Source organism: Ziziphus jujuba, chromosome 6, assembly GCF_031755915.1.
Source record: "Ziziphus jujuba cultivar Dongzao chromosome 6, ASM3175591v1".
Classification (NCBI taxonomy): domain Eukaryota; kingdom Viridiplantae; phylum Streptophyta; class Magnoliopsida; order Rosales; family Rhamnaceae; genus Ziziphus; species Ziziphus jujuba.
In genome coordinates this window covers 27,983,836-28,000,754 of record NC_083384.1, presented here as the reverse complement: position 1 = coordinate 28,000,754, position 16,919 = coordinate 27,983,836, and the positions used below count along the sequence as shown (strand labels likewise).

Below are 16,919 nucleotides of genomic sequence, written 5' to 3'. Positions count from 1 at the left end.
TTTTTCTCTTCCCATGTTACCGACAAAGGACATTGCAACCGAAAAGGGAACCGAAAAAACAAAAGAAAAAAAAAGAAAAAAAAAAATCTTTTGTACAAAATTTGTACTAGATTTATATTTTTAGCTGTAAAAGCCGTTCACCATTTTTAGCGCGCACACACACACACATATATATATATAAATGTGTGTGTGTGTGTGTGTGTATGTAATTCTTTCCCCTGAAGGAGATCTTACTCCTTTGGCAGATGAGGAATCTATGTCCCAGCAAAAGAGCGCACATGCTCAACTTGGATCTCCAATAAACATGGCAACGTTTTACTCAATTCCTACTTCTATTATAGCACAAAAAAATAAAATAAATAAATAAAATCATTTTTCATCTGTCGAATTTAAATATTTGATTTTGATTCAAAGTGTACAATTATTGTTTTGTCATTCTGAAAGTTTTCTGGTTTTTGCAAACCGGAGTTGGTAAAATCTATAAGAAATGCAAAAAGCCTTATGGATTGGAATGGCAAAGATGTATGAAATTGAAATGTCGCTGGATCTGAGACTGAATCCAGCGAAAGCTTCTGCGACATCCTAACATGGGGTCTGATTCTATATCTCGGTTCTGTGACGGGGTAATAGCCTTTGGAGCAACAATGTGGTCCCTCTATGCTTCTCAATAATTTTCTGATTTATATTTACATATAGTTTTCTTTTTTTTTTAATATTTTATAGGTTTCGGTTAAATGAAAGGTGTGGAAATTGACATCAGGAACATGGTCGTGTTTAAAGGAAAATAATCATCGTAAAACCAAAATCAAACCTTGTATTATCCAGTCAACCCTTAGCCTAAATTATTTCAATTTGCTTTGCGAGTTGGTAGTTTCCGAAAGGACCTTTTTGAACAAAGTTGGATTTTGTAGGGCATCTTTCAAATTACACAAAATTCCAATCCCTCAAGCCAAAATTTGCAAGTTGGTGCTTCTTTTTTTTTAAAAAAAAAAACTTTCTTTTATATGTATAGGTATATGATTTCAGATGTGCGCTGTATGGTTTATATTCATGCTCATTGAAAGACCGAAATTCAACACATTTTTAATTTAGAATTTGCCAAATAATTTTCAATGCCTTTTGCCTTGGTTGATTAAATTATGAGGGAAAATTTGGTTTGCACCTGGGGAGGTTGTTTGGTAGTACATATATTAAGGGACCAGAGTATTAATTGTGCATGATTAAAAATAAAATATTATTATATATCATCAGTGGTGATTATTACCATTCTATATGGTAGTGGGTTCAATGTTAAAATAGTTTTTATACATATATAGAATTTACTATGAAGTAAATTTTTTTTATATATATATATATAGATTCACTATCATATCATATAAGATGATAATCCGCTGCCATATAAGATAACAACAGTCAATTCTGATGACAAATAATATTATAGCCATAGATTGATTATCTCACATCCCAAAGAACAAGAGAAAAAGAAAATAATAATAAATAAATAGAAATGAGGGAAATTACCACCCTAAGTGTCGGTGCACTATATGAAAAGTTTTTTTTGGTAAAAGTGCAATATATGAAAGTTTGATAATTGATAAAATGGATGTAAATATAAAAGGATTTTATATGTATGTATATATATATATATATATATATATTAACATTTGTAATCCGATGGGACACAATAGGAAATGAACTGCCAAGTGTTTGAGGGTCAAATATTTGATAAGAATTAGGTGGGAGGCAGACTTAATAGGCTTGGATGGGCCATACACCCAATTATTTCCACCAAACATGGCCATGGGCTCTGACATTTTGTCCTATAAAAAAAGCTTCTTACCTCTTGGAAGTGCATTCCTGTGGACCCCCATCACTCAGTCAGTGGACCAATATCCTTCCAACACATCATTACTTTGGTTACTACCATAATTGTTTTTAATATTTTATAGGATAATTTTTGTTTATAAATTTGATTTAAATATAATTTAAATTTTATAATTTTAAAAATATTATTTATCTTTTTCAGATTTTAAATAGTTTTCTATTTTTTTATTTTATTTATTTTTTAAAATTAATTTCATTTTTATTTTCTATAAAAATATCAGTTGTAATTTTTTTAATATCCAAAAAATTAAATTAAAATTAATACAAATCTAAATAATTTAAAATAAATGATTTTTCAATATATATTGTATTTATTTATTTATTTATTTATTTATCATTGTAACAAATCCTATTCTAATGAAAAGGGGGTGTGTCTCGAGCTAAGATTTCATTGATGTAAGTAGTAGTACGAGGCACATTGCTAATTAAGATAACTTCAATTGACAATCACAATTCGTATTCAACAATTCTTTGTTTTATAAATATTAGTGGATTCTGAGTTCTTGGCCAAAGCCGTGAAAAGCCTATTTTCTTGCATTATGTGCAACTAGCGTTGTCCTTGAATGGGTGAGAAGTCTGTTCGTTTGTTTGTTTGTTTGTTTGGTTTTTTTTTTTATTTTTTTTATTTTTTATTATTTTTTTTATAAAGGCAATTTCATTAAACTTTTTTCAGTTTGTCACAAGTACATTTAAAATCCTATGTTTTTAGAAAATAATTATTAATTTTATTTTAATTTTTTATATTTAACAAAATAAACATATTTATCAGTTTTCAAAAATGAATATTTACAATTAAAGGCCAAATAATGATTAAAAATTAATATTTTATAATTAAATAAAATTGTAAAAATACAATTATAGTTTTTAAATGTTAAATTTAATTGCTGAATATTGATAAATAAGATTTAAGGGATGATTTTTTTAAAATTATGGTGTCTAACTGCTAATTATGACAACCTGAAAGGATCTAAAAAAACATTTTTTTTTTTTGGTATAACAAAACGACAAGTTTTTAATTTGAGATTAATTTAGAATATGGTATAATTTGTGACAACGTTAATTTTGGTTTTTAAGGATCAAAAGAAAGTTTTTAAATTATTCACAAAAAAAAAAAAAAGAAAGAAAGAAACTTTTAAAAATTTTAGAAATATTTGAACAGTTTTTTTAAAAACGTTTAAAACTAAAACTAACAAAGTGATATAAAATAGAACGAAATAAGAGATGCAGAAAAAAATTTATTTATTAAATTTTTATTCGAAAAACAAAGACGCATAATTAAAAGTTATTATAAATTGAACCCTTGGTAAATTATACCAGAGTTTTATTGTCCGGTAGTAGTTGTTGTTACATTAAAGCGCGATGGGTTCACATAAATATCATTAATACTCAAATAAAGACTTTCGTCAGAAAAAAAAAAAAAAAAAAAGAAAAGGAAAAAAAAAGCGCTTAATAAAATTCATTCAGCCGACAAACTTTTGTAACCACAAAAGACTTTATTATTATTAGTAGTACGGAAAAAAAGAGGGTCGATGCATGCTAAATGTGACATGTAAAATTTTGAATTTTTACATATTTTTTTAAATATTAGAGGCCATCAAAACTCAAGTTGTTTGTAAAAGGTGACGGTTTTGTTATTAAATTGTTCCATATCAAATTTTATATTATATATATATATATATATATTGTTTAAATATTAAGATGGGTTATCCAAATTCAAATTTTTAGTAGAAATTTGAAGTAGAAAGTAATAGTTTTGTTATTAAATTATTCCATAAGAGACATCACGGTCAATTCACATAATTCTTTATTTTACCTTTAAATTGATAGTTGTATTGAATTTCATTTATATTTGAGCAATATGTTGTAATAACATTAGTTGATTTTTTGTTTTAGAGAAAAATTTCTAATAAAAATGTAAATTATAAAAATAAACATATTATATAAATTACATGAAAAATATTCAAAGAAATTACTATTCAAATGATAATATGAAGGTAAATACTCATTTTAAAAATTTTACTAGATATTATAAAGTTTTATAAAAAGTAAAATTGTTCATAAAAAAAGTTAATATTTTTAAAAATTAATATAATATATAATAAATTAATACTTATAATTAGTTTTTGTGTATATTATTATTGGATAACAATTATAAAACTGACTATACATTTTTACCATATTTAAACAATGACAATCTTTATACTACACAGAAAAATTCACGTGCAAAATTAGAGATGCTTTAATATCCAGAATTAGGTCAAGAAATTGATGCTTGCCGTTTTATTAACCAATTTAGCATCTTTCTTGTTACCAAAAATTTAATCATCTTTCTATTCATCAATAAGATCTATTTTATTAAAAAATAAATAAATAATAGCTCCATTTTTGTTTTTGCTTGTACACTTATCCATAATATATATATATAAATGGATAAGGCTACGGTGTAGATAGCCCACATGCACTGTAATTTCGCCCACATATATATATATATGTGTGTGTGTGTTAACGTGGATTATAATATATTTTAAACTAAAAGAAAAAATAGAATTTTATCTAAATTTAATTAAATCTAAGACATAGAAGTTTATTCTCAATGAATATGCACACTTAATCAAAGACTGAAGCCGCATTGGTAGCAATGGTTATATTTTGAGAAATTTTTTAACTATTTATTGTTCTTGAGAAAGCTTTTGTTTTTATGCAAAGGATTCACCATATCAAATATTATTTCTTACAAATTGGGAAATTTGGAAAATTTTACATTTTTATACCTTCCACTTAACTTTTCCCATTTATTATTATTATTATTTTCCCTCATTCTTTCATTTCTGTTTTTTTGACACCCAAAAAATTCATAACGCAAACTTTAAGATTATAGGTTTGTTCTTATTATTTATTTTTTTATGGTAGGGTTAACATCAAAAAGTATTTTGGACTGATTTAAGCTTTGAAAGACAAGGCCCAATACGAACAATAAAGGGCAAGAAAGTGTTTGTGAAGGTAAGCTGGATTCTTGGACCCCACTGATCCATGAAGATATGGGCTTGTCGGGTTGATGCCTTTTGTACTTATATTTCTCTACTCGCCACAAAATAAATAAAAAATAAAACAAAGAAAAAAAAAAACAAAGAAGAAGGAAAATTTGCAAGAGCTTGTTTAGTCGGTACCGACGACGGTGACAACTGACAGGTACTACCTACCCATGACTTTTAATGTGTGCCAATGTGATTTAGACCTTTACAGCTCCTTGATTTTGCCTTCAAATCTTCTAATGCTATCTATGGGAGATATTTTTCATCCACACAGTTCATGAACTATTTCTTTATCCAAATAATTATTTCTGATATATAAACGGCTTCTTACTATGTCAATATGATGATTTTCAACTTTAAACTTATCATATCAATATTTAAATTTGCTTTTAACATATATATATATATATATAAATCAAATCCAACAAGATTCAGAAATTATGATATTAAAATTACCAAATTAATATGATAAGAGATTCGTTATATACATTGCCAATATTCCACCAAGATTCATTAGATCCACTACTTAATCATAATTTTAAAAGTGTCACATCAATATGATAAAAGACTTATATGTTATTTCTTTTGGTCTATTTAATTCAAAGCAAAAACATAACGTTCAAAAGAAACAAAAAATTTGAATTCTCAAGTCCATTTCCGTTTAGTAATTGCATTTTTTCACTTTGGACAATTATTCCCTTTTCCTTATTATGTAGAAATGCGTGGGCCTCTATTAAGCCTCACATCAATTTGACAATTTTCCTCTCTCTCTCTCTCCCCCAACAAATTTGAATTAATAATACTAAAAGAAGATTGGGCTGACATTGGGCCCCATTTTTCTAAAGTGTAATCAGAATAGAAGTCAGTTGACCTGGATGGAAACAACAACATGGCCCATACTCAAACGCACTGAATGGCCCGATTGAGATACCCTAAGCAGCTCATTTCTTTGTTATTTATTTATTATTCTTCCCATAACAAACTTTTGAGGCAAAACTGATTAAATACAAAACCACCTATAGATATAGGTTCCTACCTAGCTACATGCATTATTGACATTTTTATTATCAATTATCACTGTTATTGGATAATACCATTAACTATCAATGATTGATAAAGCCACATTGTTTTGAACATTTTTTTTTGTTTAATTGGACGATTATTTCAATGAATCCATTTTTGTTATTTGAAAAAATAAAATAAAATTTGCTTCATTAATTAAGTTCAACATTGGTAAATAATCAAAACCATAAAATTTTTCTCATGGGAATTTTTAGCTTATCATGATTTATCGTTATCGGAAGGGAATTATGTGGAGGTGTTAAGATGATCTATTAGGCTAAGCTAAGTGCAATAATTGATTGCATTGGACTTAAAACACACCAATCCAGTTTAATCCAAAATAACAAACATGCCTTTATGGTAATTTTTCCATCTGGAAATACAAGTTTATTAAATATTAACATATTAGAATAGGGGTAAAGCCAATATGATATAGCTACACAAAATGCTTGCTATGAATTTAGATTAAAAATTTAGTAAGGAATCCCATATTTCCTTCCATGTTTGGAAAACAAAAACCATAAGATTAATCAGTATTCTTTTGAAAGTCTAGTCTTGAATTTCATGGGGAAATAAGGTTCCAACATTGTATAATAATATATTCAAGTATTCTTTTGGAAGAGAAAATATTAATGTTTGTTTGCTTAAGCCTTAAGTAAACTTAAAACACAAAGAACCCTAATTTGTATGCATTACTGGTAAATTAATTAGTGCGTTTGGGGGTTCCATGCACTTTAAAAGGTAGTCAATAACACAATTATTACATTTTTATACAAATGCATGATTGCTTTGTGACAATATTATTAATTAAAGAGTTGCTTTAATTTTGCATCTTGTCCAATCACTTTTTCCTTGAAGCATTATAAATTTACATAAATATGATCAATTAATTAGCTTTTAGAACACGATGTTAAATTTTATGATTTGATACATCTCTTTCTGGTATCTCTCCCATGGTTAACGTGGTTATACTGGTCATAAAACAAGATGAAAATGAAAGGGTAAAGAAACTCAGAATGTCAAGTACATTTATATATATATATATATATATATATTTACACGCATGCATTAATCTCTTTTTCACAATATCAATTCAGTATGAATGCATGCAATTTAAAACACTTGCCTCCAACATATATAACTATATCTTCTTCTTCTGTTTTTAATCTAAAAAATATAAGAATTCAAATTCAAAATTATTCTGCAAGTAAATAGTGTATGCATATATTATCTTAGATTTAGGAGGATTCTAAGTTAAAACTATTATGTAACTAAATAATGATTTTACCAATTAAATATAATGATTTTACCGATGAAAAGTAGACAATTAACAACATGCGTACTTGAGTCGATATTCAAATCACAAGTAAAAACTCTGCTACAATTCTATCTATCTACAAAACATAATAATAATAATAATAATAAAAGGAAAAAAAGAAGAAAATAAAGGTACCTTTTGATTTGTAAAAGCAAAAGCATAAACCAATCCCAAAGTTGACAAAATAAAAAAGCGAGCAAGTCTATTGGCATGAAAATATTATCTTCTTGAGATTGAATTAGGGACCACCAAACAACAAAAACGATCACGATATTTTGTAATATCTTAGGAAATGTCCTAATCTTTTTTAAATTTAACCAACCATTTAAACAATATATGCTGCAAAATTAATTTTGATTGTCTTTTATTGAGAGAGAAAAAAAAGGGATATATAATGGAAAAAAAATCTAGATGCAGCTGAGGCATCAATATAGTTGATTTCCACTTTAAACAAGAACCACAAATGATTCAATCACTTAGCTTCATCCAAAGATATAAAGAAAGAGAGATGCCGAGGTATTACTAATAGTCATAGGTTTTAAAATTGATAAAAAAACCAAAAAAAAAAAAAAAAAAAAACAAAAACAAAACAAAAAAAGAAGCAAAATAATATCTGTATAATCTTTGCACGAATCACTGGCTATTTTAAATTAGCCCGAAATATGTTCTTACAATCACCAAAAAAAAAAAAAAAAAAAGAAATTATCATAAATCTCCCATCCATATATGAAAAGCGATCATGTTAATGATCATATCTAACCCAGTATAGCTTTATGTTTGTATGATACTATATATATATCAAATCTATACCTAAAACCCCTTATCTAATACCGAAATATCGATCACCACTTTCACCATATCCTTTTGAAAAGAATTCCAGAGAGCCAATAACAAAACCTGTTGAAACTCCAATATGTGTGTGGCTTTGAGAGAGCAACCATTAGTTTTCTCAAATATGATCTTCTTAATTACCCTGCCAAATCATGAAGCAACTGAGCACCCATTAAATTCCTATAAGGCAAATTCTGAGCTTCACCATCTAATAAAGAGTACTGAACCGGTTGGCATTCATCAATATGATCTCTAGGGTAAAATAGAGAACTCTGTGAAGCAGGAGAGAATGCTAAGCTCACTCCACTACCGCCATGTTGCTGCAACCCTAATGTCAATGACACACCACCACCACCACCACCACCACCACCACCACCACCAACACCACCATTGAAGCTGTGGTTCGGATTTTCATTACCAAAAGAAAGAGTCCCGCCATTGGAATGATGGTTATACGATGAAAAATCCAACTCCATGGTCCCGAATGAATCAGAAACCCGGCCAAAGTTCTGGATGTGGTGGTTTTGGAAAGTCTTGGAGCTTCTTGCTGAGTCATTCTTGTCTGTGTTGGTGATGATGGATGATAAACATTCGGAGTCTATTCGGACAAGTTGATCCGGAGTTGGTTTTTGATCTTCGGGACGAGTAGAAGTCGAAGGCGGGTTGTTTCGATGATTGTGCCGGCCGTTATCACCGAGATCCATAGTAAAGCCGTCAGAGGAAATTGCCATGTTGTTGTTGTTGGAAATGTCATGTTCTTTTGTTTCTTCCGTGTACATTTCTTCAATCATGGGTTTCCATAGTCTCACCCTAGCGTTGATGAACCAATTGGACACCTATTTTTAAAATCAAGTCATATACATAACAACAAATTAAACCCCTCTTAATATAATATGATATAAAATATCATGTATGATTTGGTCTGGTTTATATAATTGAATAAACAAATGGGTGATACTAAGAAATATGCCCCTTGATTATGTATAAAATATTGATTTTGTAGGTAAAAGTGTTATAATATTATGAATTGAGATGTAGACGTGCCTGGCTTCTCGAGAGGCCTGTTTGACGAGCTAAGATATGTTTATCAACATCGCTTGGATACCTGCCAAAAAAAAAAAAAAAGAAAATTTCTGTTACTTTTATTATTATTTTACAAGGGATAAATAATTAAAACACCACTATGTTATACTTTTTACTTGTAAAAGTGGGAAAGAGAGGTACAAATGGTTCCTAGGAGAGCAAGAATGATGAGACCCACAGAAATATATCCAGAAAAGAAACTCAAATGATTGATAATAATATGAAAAAAAAAAAAATTTGGCAAAGGGAATCTGAATGGTGGTGGATAGAAACTACCAAGCTATACTGTAATGGGAATTTTTTTTTTTTTTTTTTTTTTTGGGGGAGCAAAAAAATGATTGAGACTATTTGATATGAGAAGTTGGGAGCACTACATATATAAACTGTAACTGTATTATTTTATATAAACAAAGGTGTTAAATTTTATTTTATTTTATTTTTTTGTTGTTTGTCTAATAAGCTGTTTGGCCGATGAGAAACAAAGAAAGAAAGAGATATATTTACGGGTGTAGAAAATGTTCAAAAAGCCAAGAACGAAGAACCGAAACAGATCTCTCAGGGAGACCACGTTGGGGTCTCCATGGATGGCTCTCCATCATGCTCATCTGCTGAAAAGCTCTATGCTGTCTAAGTGTTTGATCAAGAACACGAAGCCTCGGAGTTTCGCCTCTGGTGGTTCCAGGAGCAACAGGATCTTTCTCTCCCATGGCTTTCCTTGTAGCCTGAATCTGATTCACAATCCCATCTTTCAAACACCTGAAATGCCTCGACATGGCTTTCGATGCCAAAGCCGAATACACTGTTGCTGCCCCACTGCCTGCCACTGCTTCAAACGATGACACTACTGCTTTCATTTGATCGCAGTAGTGCTTGTATCTTCTTTCCACCTATATACACACGCAAATCCGTTACAACGACTATAAAATTTTATATATATCTATATCACTGCTCTATCACCGGTAATAGGATAAAATAGAAATTCCAAAAATTGACTGTTTGATCGAGTTCATAACTTGTAGATGGTGGAAAAGAAAAAAAACAAAAAACAAAAGCAAAATTTATGGCAAGTAAAAAGAAGAAAGTATAGGAGAGGGCTAAAAGATCAAAAGGGAATTTTTTCTTTTTTTCTGAAAGTAAATGAAAAGCCAGAATTGTCACGTTGTGGGCATTAATGAAAAAAGGACCCCAAGTCGCTTAATTAGTTCAATAATCAAGTCTCTCTCCCCCGACACTCTCAGAAAACATCAACCACCAGCGGGTTAAAAAAAATAAATAAATAAAAATTTGGAACTGTTTTTTTGAATGTTGATTTCATGTCAAAGGGAAAGAGATAATTTTGCTTTTATCTCCACCCTAAAATGAATTATAAAACTTTTATGTGAAAAGAAAAATAATAAAAAAGTAGAAGAAAACAGCCAAAAAGACAAAAAGAAAAACAAAGAAAAGAAAAGAAATGGGTAGTCATTAATGGAGTTAGATAAAAGAAAAGAAAAAAAAAAAAAAAAAAAAAAAAAGAAAAGTCGAATTTTGTAAACATATATACCTCTTCAAGCATTGAAAGTAGCTTGGTTTTTCTCTTCTGGAGTTCCATGAATTCCACGGAATAAAGAGATTGCTTTCTTGAAGAGCTACCACCACCATTATTATTACCATTATCATTATCCTCTTCCCACTGTTTGTTCTTGATCTGTTGCTTCTGCTTCTGCATCAGATCGGTCTGTTTAATCCCAAGACTGCAGAACTCGTTCAGAAGCTCCTGAGCAGGAACCAAATACTTAGAATTCCTCAGATGAAAATGATTATGATGAGGATGAGGATGAACACTACCACCATGTAATTGTTGTTGAAAATGATGATGGTGGTTTGAAGCTTGAATCTGGTGAAGATTTGGGGATGATGATTTTGCGAAGAAAACATCTTGATTATGATGATGATGATTATTGGAAGTAGTAGCAGCAGCAGTGTGTCTGAGTTCAAAAGACTGTAATCCAATAGTGGAAGGATCAGTAGAGCTAAGAGAGAGTGAAAGACCTTGACTTGGTCTCTCATTTCCTTCACAAGGGAAAACGCATCTCAAAGAAGAATCATCATCAACCAAGAACCTATTCTGTTGTTCCCAAGTAGCAGCAGCTCCCGCACTAGTCTCCATCAGATTCTGATCACTAGTTGTAGTTTCAGAAATCCCAGTTGCTGTGAAATCATGATGTTGTTGTTGTTTAATGTTGAACTGGTGGTGATAGAAATCACTTTTGGAAGATGAGGGACCCACTGTGGTATTCCCAGACTTATTGGCAAAGAAACCTTTCCATATAGCTGCTGCAGCTGCTGTATTATTGTTATTATTATTATTAGTATTGTTGTTGTTGTCACTAGTTGTAGTGCTACTCTGTTGTTGTTGAAGATTCTTTGAAAACCCTATCATCTCCATCCCCGTTGTCAAGTTGAACATCTCTGGGTTTGATGAGACAAATCCTTGGATCTGATTCGTGAACTGGGTTTCATGAATATTTGGATTGCTTGATGACACATCTGAGTAGCAGAAACCAGATTTTTCTTCACACACTTCTCTAGCAGCCATCATATATGTATATATATATATATATATATATATATATACAAACAGAGAGAAAGAGAGCTTTTTTTTTTTTCCTTGGGTTCTAACTGAAAAAGTCTGCTGCTTCTTCAAACTGAAATTCCTTCATCAGGATCTACTTTCGAAAACTAAACAAAAAAAGAAAAATGCAAAATTTTCCATTAAAATTGAATAGTAAAGAACAAAATTTGCAAAACCCAGATGTTTATTTTTGGTTGAAAAAGAGAGGGACTTACCAGAGATAATAAGAGGGAAGGATTTTTTGGGAGAGGGCTTGGGTTTGGTTTTGGAATAAGTGGAAGGCTTTTTTGGCTATGGTGGCGATGGTGGTGGTGGTGGGGGGAAGAGAGAGAAGCGTGGGTTGTGGGGGTGGGGGGTTTTGTGTATTTTTCTCAGACTTGTTCTGTTAATAAGCCAACATGGTATGCCATGGAAAGCCCAACCTCGGTAGAAAGATCAGATATATCTCCTCAGAAATAGAAGATCAGATAGGGGCTTGATGATGACCTCCTAACCATGTTCATCATTTCTTTTCTTATATTTGCCTCCTCTCTCTCTCTCTCTCTCTCTCTCTCTCTCTCTCTCTCTTTCTTTTCTTCTTCTCTCAAGTGGGTCAATGAACCATGATATAAATACATCCAAAATAGACTTCCTAGAAGGAAATTCTAATAAAACCCAACCCCTCAATTATTTCATACCCCAATAATAATAATAAATAATAAATTATTTTATTATTTATTATTATTATGATTATGAAAGTAAAAGAAAACTAGTGTATATATATATTTTTAATTAATTACACAATTAAAAAAAACAATTAGTAGAAGAACCAAACTTTTTTACTTTTCTCTCTATCCCTCATTCTTTGCAAAAGTACTAACTGATGGACACACCAGGAACAGCAGAAAGTAATGTTCGTCCTTTGCCTGGTACACTAACTACAAGCCGCCACATGACTTGCTCTCAGTTTTCTTTAATCATTTTTCTTTTAAACGCCCCAAAAAAAAAAAAAAAATACAACTTCTCTCTCTCTCAGACACAAAACACAAACACAAATTTTATATATATTTACATAACATGATAAATCCTTAGTTCCTTAAACAGCAGCAAACAAGACCCAAAACACAGAAAAATAAAAAAGAAATTAGAGAACCATAAAAAAATAAAAAAAAGGGGGTATTAGAAAGAAAAAGAGAGAGAGAGAGAAACACATAGAGATCTTTGTTGGGAGAGAACGAATCCCAATAAGTAATTCCTAAGTCGGAGTTGTTTCCAGGCTTTTTCAGATGGGTTTCAGTGTGATACTTCTTGTATGGAATGAAGGTCTAGTGGGTCCACTAGACCTGTCTACTCTGTATATTTGTATTATTATTATATTTTTCTGAACACAAAGAATTAAAAAAAGAAAAGAAAAAAAATTTTGAAATTTATGAGATAGCGAGAGAGAGAGAGAGAGAGAGAAAAGAATAGATGCGAAATGGGGGTTGGGGCAAAGTGTTCCCAAAACAAGGGACTGTGCGTGGGATTGAGATGAGGTGGTCCAATGTTTTTCTCATCTAATTCTCATTAATTGCTCTATTAAACTACGCCACCCATCCTCTTCTTGGCTTTCCTTTCTACTCTCTCTCTCTCTCTCTCTCTCTCTCTCTCTTTCATTTCTCTCCCTAACTCCCCCCCTCCCCTCCCCCTCCCCCCCCCCCCCCCCAATTTCTCTCCTCTTCTACATTGCATGGGACCGCATCATCTTTTGTTTCTATTTATGAGAATGAAAAATATGCTTCATTCCACGCGCCTACATAAGCCTTTCACAACTTACACACATCCACACCCATCAATCACCACATTTTTATGGTTTTTTTTTTATAATTATTTATTTTGTTTTCTAAATATACATGCTTGACCCTTCTTCACGTTTAATATTTGGAAAATTCTTATTTTATTATATTTTTCTTTGCATTTGACATTTTTTTTAATGTTGTAATAATTTTTTTTTTGTTTTTTTACCCACTTCTTTAAAACTTCCAAAAGGCCAAAAAAAAAAAAAAAAAAAAAACTAAAATTGTAGGCCATAGGAATGTCCTTGATTGTTTTTTGTCCCATGCCTTTTGTTTAGGGACCCTCCAATCAAAATTCCTTATTTCCTTAAAGCCACCTATAAAAATAAAATAAAATAAAATATTGAAAAACTTTCTGTTATCTTACTTTTTTTTTTTTCCCAAGTACCTTTATAATTTTCAAGTCATATTCAACAATTTATGGGTTTCTCAATAAAAATGATGAACCATAACTTCAAGTAATTTTCCAATATGTTATTTCAGATATGTTTCGCGATTCCTTCCTTCATTTTCTCAAAAGAAAATAAATAAAAGACTTTTAATTCATTGTTGCTATCAAAATGTACAAGAGAAAGGCCCTATTAAATTCATTCTATATTATTATTATTATTATTTATTTTTATTAAATTTCAATCCCATTTGAAAAAAAAAATTAAAAAAAAAAATGAGTGGTAGTTATACAATCCACACGCACCAACAAATGAGAGTAGGTGAGAGAAAGGGTCACAGCTTTAATATTTTGTCTGTTAAAAGCAGGTGGTCCTATAACGAAGCTTTCTCCGCCGCTTGCCATATTTTTCCATTTTCCTTTTTTTTTTTAATTTTTTTTAATTTTTTAATTTTTAATATATTTTTTTATCTTACTCTATGCTGACATCATCTTTCTTTGGCTTTCCTTGCTTGTACTTTCTCTCTCAGGTGAACACTACGCACCCCTGCATACGTTTCCAACACTACTAAATTTTATTTATTTTTTATTATTATTATTTATTTTTAACTATTTTCCCTTACGTAACTTTCATTCAGATTTTATATGTTAAATGACTTGAAACAAATCCATTTTGCATAGGATGGGAGGCCAAAAGGGGCAGTGCGTACTGCGCACCCTCCCTCCGACTCTCTCTCAATTTCAAGACCAAAACCCCAAGCAAGACCGTACGGCACAACCAGCTTTTTTTTTTTTTCATTGAATAGTCATTAAGTTTTTTTCTGTTGGGGTTTCAATTTTTTTTTTTTTTTTTGGGAGGTCAAAATTAGGTTACGTTTGGCAACCCAGAAAAGACGGGGGATTCTGTGAGAAAAAGGACTCTGTTTGTGACTTTATGTTCTGGGTTTTCATCCACTGCAGGGTACAATTTTGAACTGTTCTTTGAAACTTGTAACTATGGGTTTTCTAGCTTATAGCATATATAGTGTGGTCCATTTATTTATTTATATTGTTGTATAGGTAATTATTATTATTATTATTATTATTATACTATTTAGGATGGACCATCCTATATATAAGGTTATATATATAGTAACAGAAGCAGTTATGCAGCTTTTGCCTGTGATTCAAGTAGTGTGAGTGAGTTATGAGAGAAAACAGAAGTATGCAGATTGATCATTAACCAAAAAAATATTTAAATTAAAAAAAAAAATGTTGTTGATCTTCCCAAGTTGTGAAAATGAAAATCCCGCTGTCTCAGGTGTACAGTCGTCTCTGCATTTGTGGAGATAACAACATTTCTATTGTGTTAATAGTACGATATTCACACCTCCCTAGAGTTGTGATATCTAGTGGAAAAAGTGCTGTTTGAATCATTTTCAAAATATTTAGTTTACCTAGATACCCCTTGTAAAGTTGTGAAAGCAATTTGTTCTGTATTTACTTACAAGGTTAAGAAAATTATTGTTCGGGAAAATAGAAAAATTTTATTCTTAAACTGTATTTGATAGGAAGAATTTAATTAATTATTGTTGTTTTCGGTTAAACGTCAGAGATTAATGTAGATAAGCATGTTGATTTGCTGATGACAAGTTTAAAGGAAAATTATAATCAATTAAGCTAAGCAAGCCAATTAAGGAAACTAGGTATATGGATTACCTATACTAAAATGGGTCAAATATGATAAACAAGCCGAAATAATTGAAGAATGATCATTAAATTGTTAATCATGGAAGATCATGCTAACTAAATTGACAAAACTAGACCTTAAAGACTGTGGACTGTGGACTAATTAATATCTAATAATTTACTTAGTAAGAAAAGAAACAATTAAAAAAATGTTCCAAAAGTTTTGAATTCCAATGAAAGTACGGAACTTCAACTTTTTTTATTTTTAATTTTTTAATGAGACTTTCAAGTTCCCAAAAACTCATTTTCAATTTTTCATAAAATCATTTTCATATTAATCTGACATGAAAGCCTTGTGATACGATTATTTCTTTTTCCTTTTCGCTTTCCATCTTTCTTTTGGGTTTTAGCTTAATTTATTACCATCATTAAGTACCATATTTATGACTTTTCCCCGAGAGTAATATATATATATATATATATAGCTAGGTTGCTTTCATTTTCTTTCCCACCAACAAATGTGGAACATGCCCATCAAACAAATCCAATCTAACTTGTCCAAACATATTAAATAAATATACATATATATATATATATATATATATAAACAGATTTAGCTAATCTCATCTCTCTCTGCATGTAAAAAAATTAAAGGTGTGCATAGTTATAAACTTTATATATATATACATACAAATTTAATCTTTTAACAAGTGTGTTTCAATTTACAATGTAAGACAATAATGTGGTAAATACATGTTTTACATATAGCTAACCATTTTTTTAGTCTTAAATTTACTAATTGAGATGTTATACGTATGATTTATAACATTACCATGATATTCAATATAAGCTGAAATATAGATTTTAAGGAACAAAAAAACAAGTTACTTTATATATATACATATATATATATATATATATATATATATATATATATATATATATATATAAATATATAGTCTCTTTCTCGTGATTTATGCATTGGAACTGTAGGTTGAAAGCCATACCACCCACCTCACAAGAGGTTCAGCCAAAAGTGGAAGGGAAGAAAATCTGCTAGAGACCTCTAAATGTGTCATTGTTTTATATGTTACATTTAGCAGGTGGATTTTCCACCATGCATTAAAATATTCTTTCGTGGAAAGGAAACTATATATATAAGTTGGCCTTATCATGTTATTTTCATAGGATATAATTGAGTAATATATATTATTATATGTAATGA

General features: G+C 30.1%; 1 protein-coding gene across 1 annotated transcript; it reads right to left on the bottom strand.

Moving 5' to 3' along the window:
* Window positions 1–7,894: 7,894 nt before the first annotated feature.
* LOC107430214 (homeobox protein BEL1 homolog) lies at window positions 7,895–13,099 on the bottom strand. Its single transcript, XM_016041029.4, has 5 exons — window positions 12,040–13,099; window positions 10,754–11,931; window positions 9,715–10,097; window positions 9,172–9,232; window positions 7,895–8,963 (listed from the first exon to the last, which is right to left on the bottom strand). Exons 2-5 carry the CDS (start codon window positions 11,789–11,791, stop codon window positions 8,265–8,267), a joined length of 2,181 nt encoding a protein of 726 aa, XP_015896515.3. The 5' UTR covers window positions 11,792–11,931; window positions 12,040–13,099; the 3' UTR covers window positions 7,895–8,264.
* Between the last annotated feature and the right edge of the window lie 3,820 nt (window positions 13,100–16,919).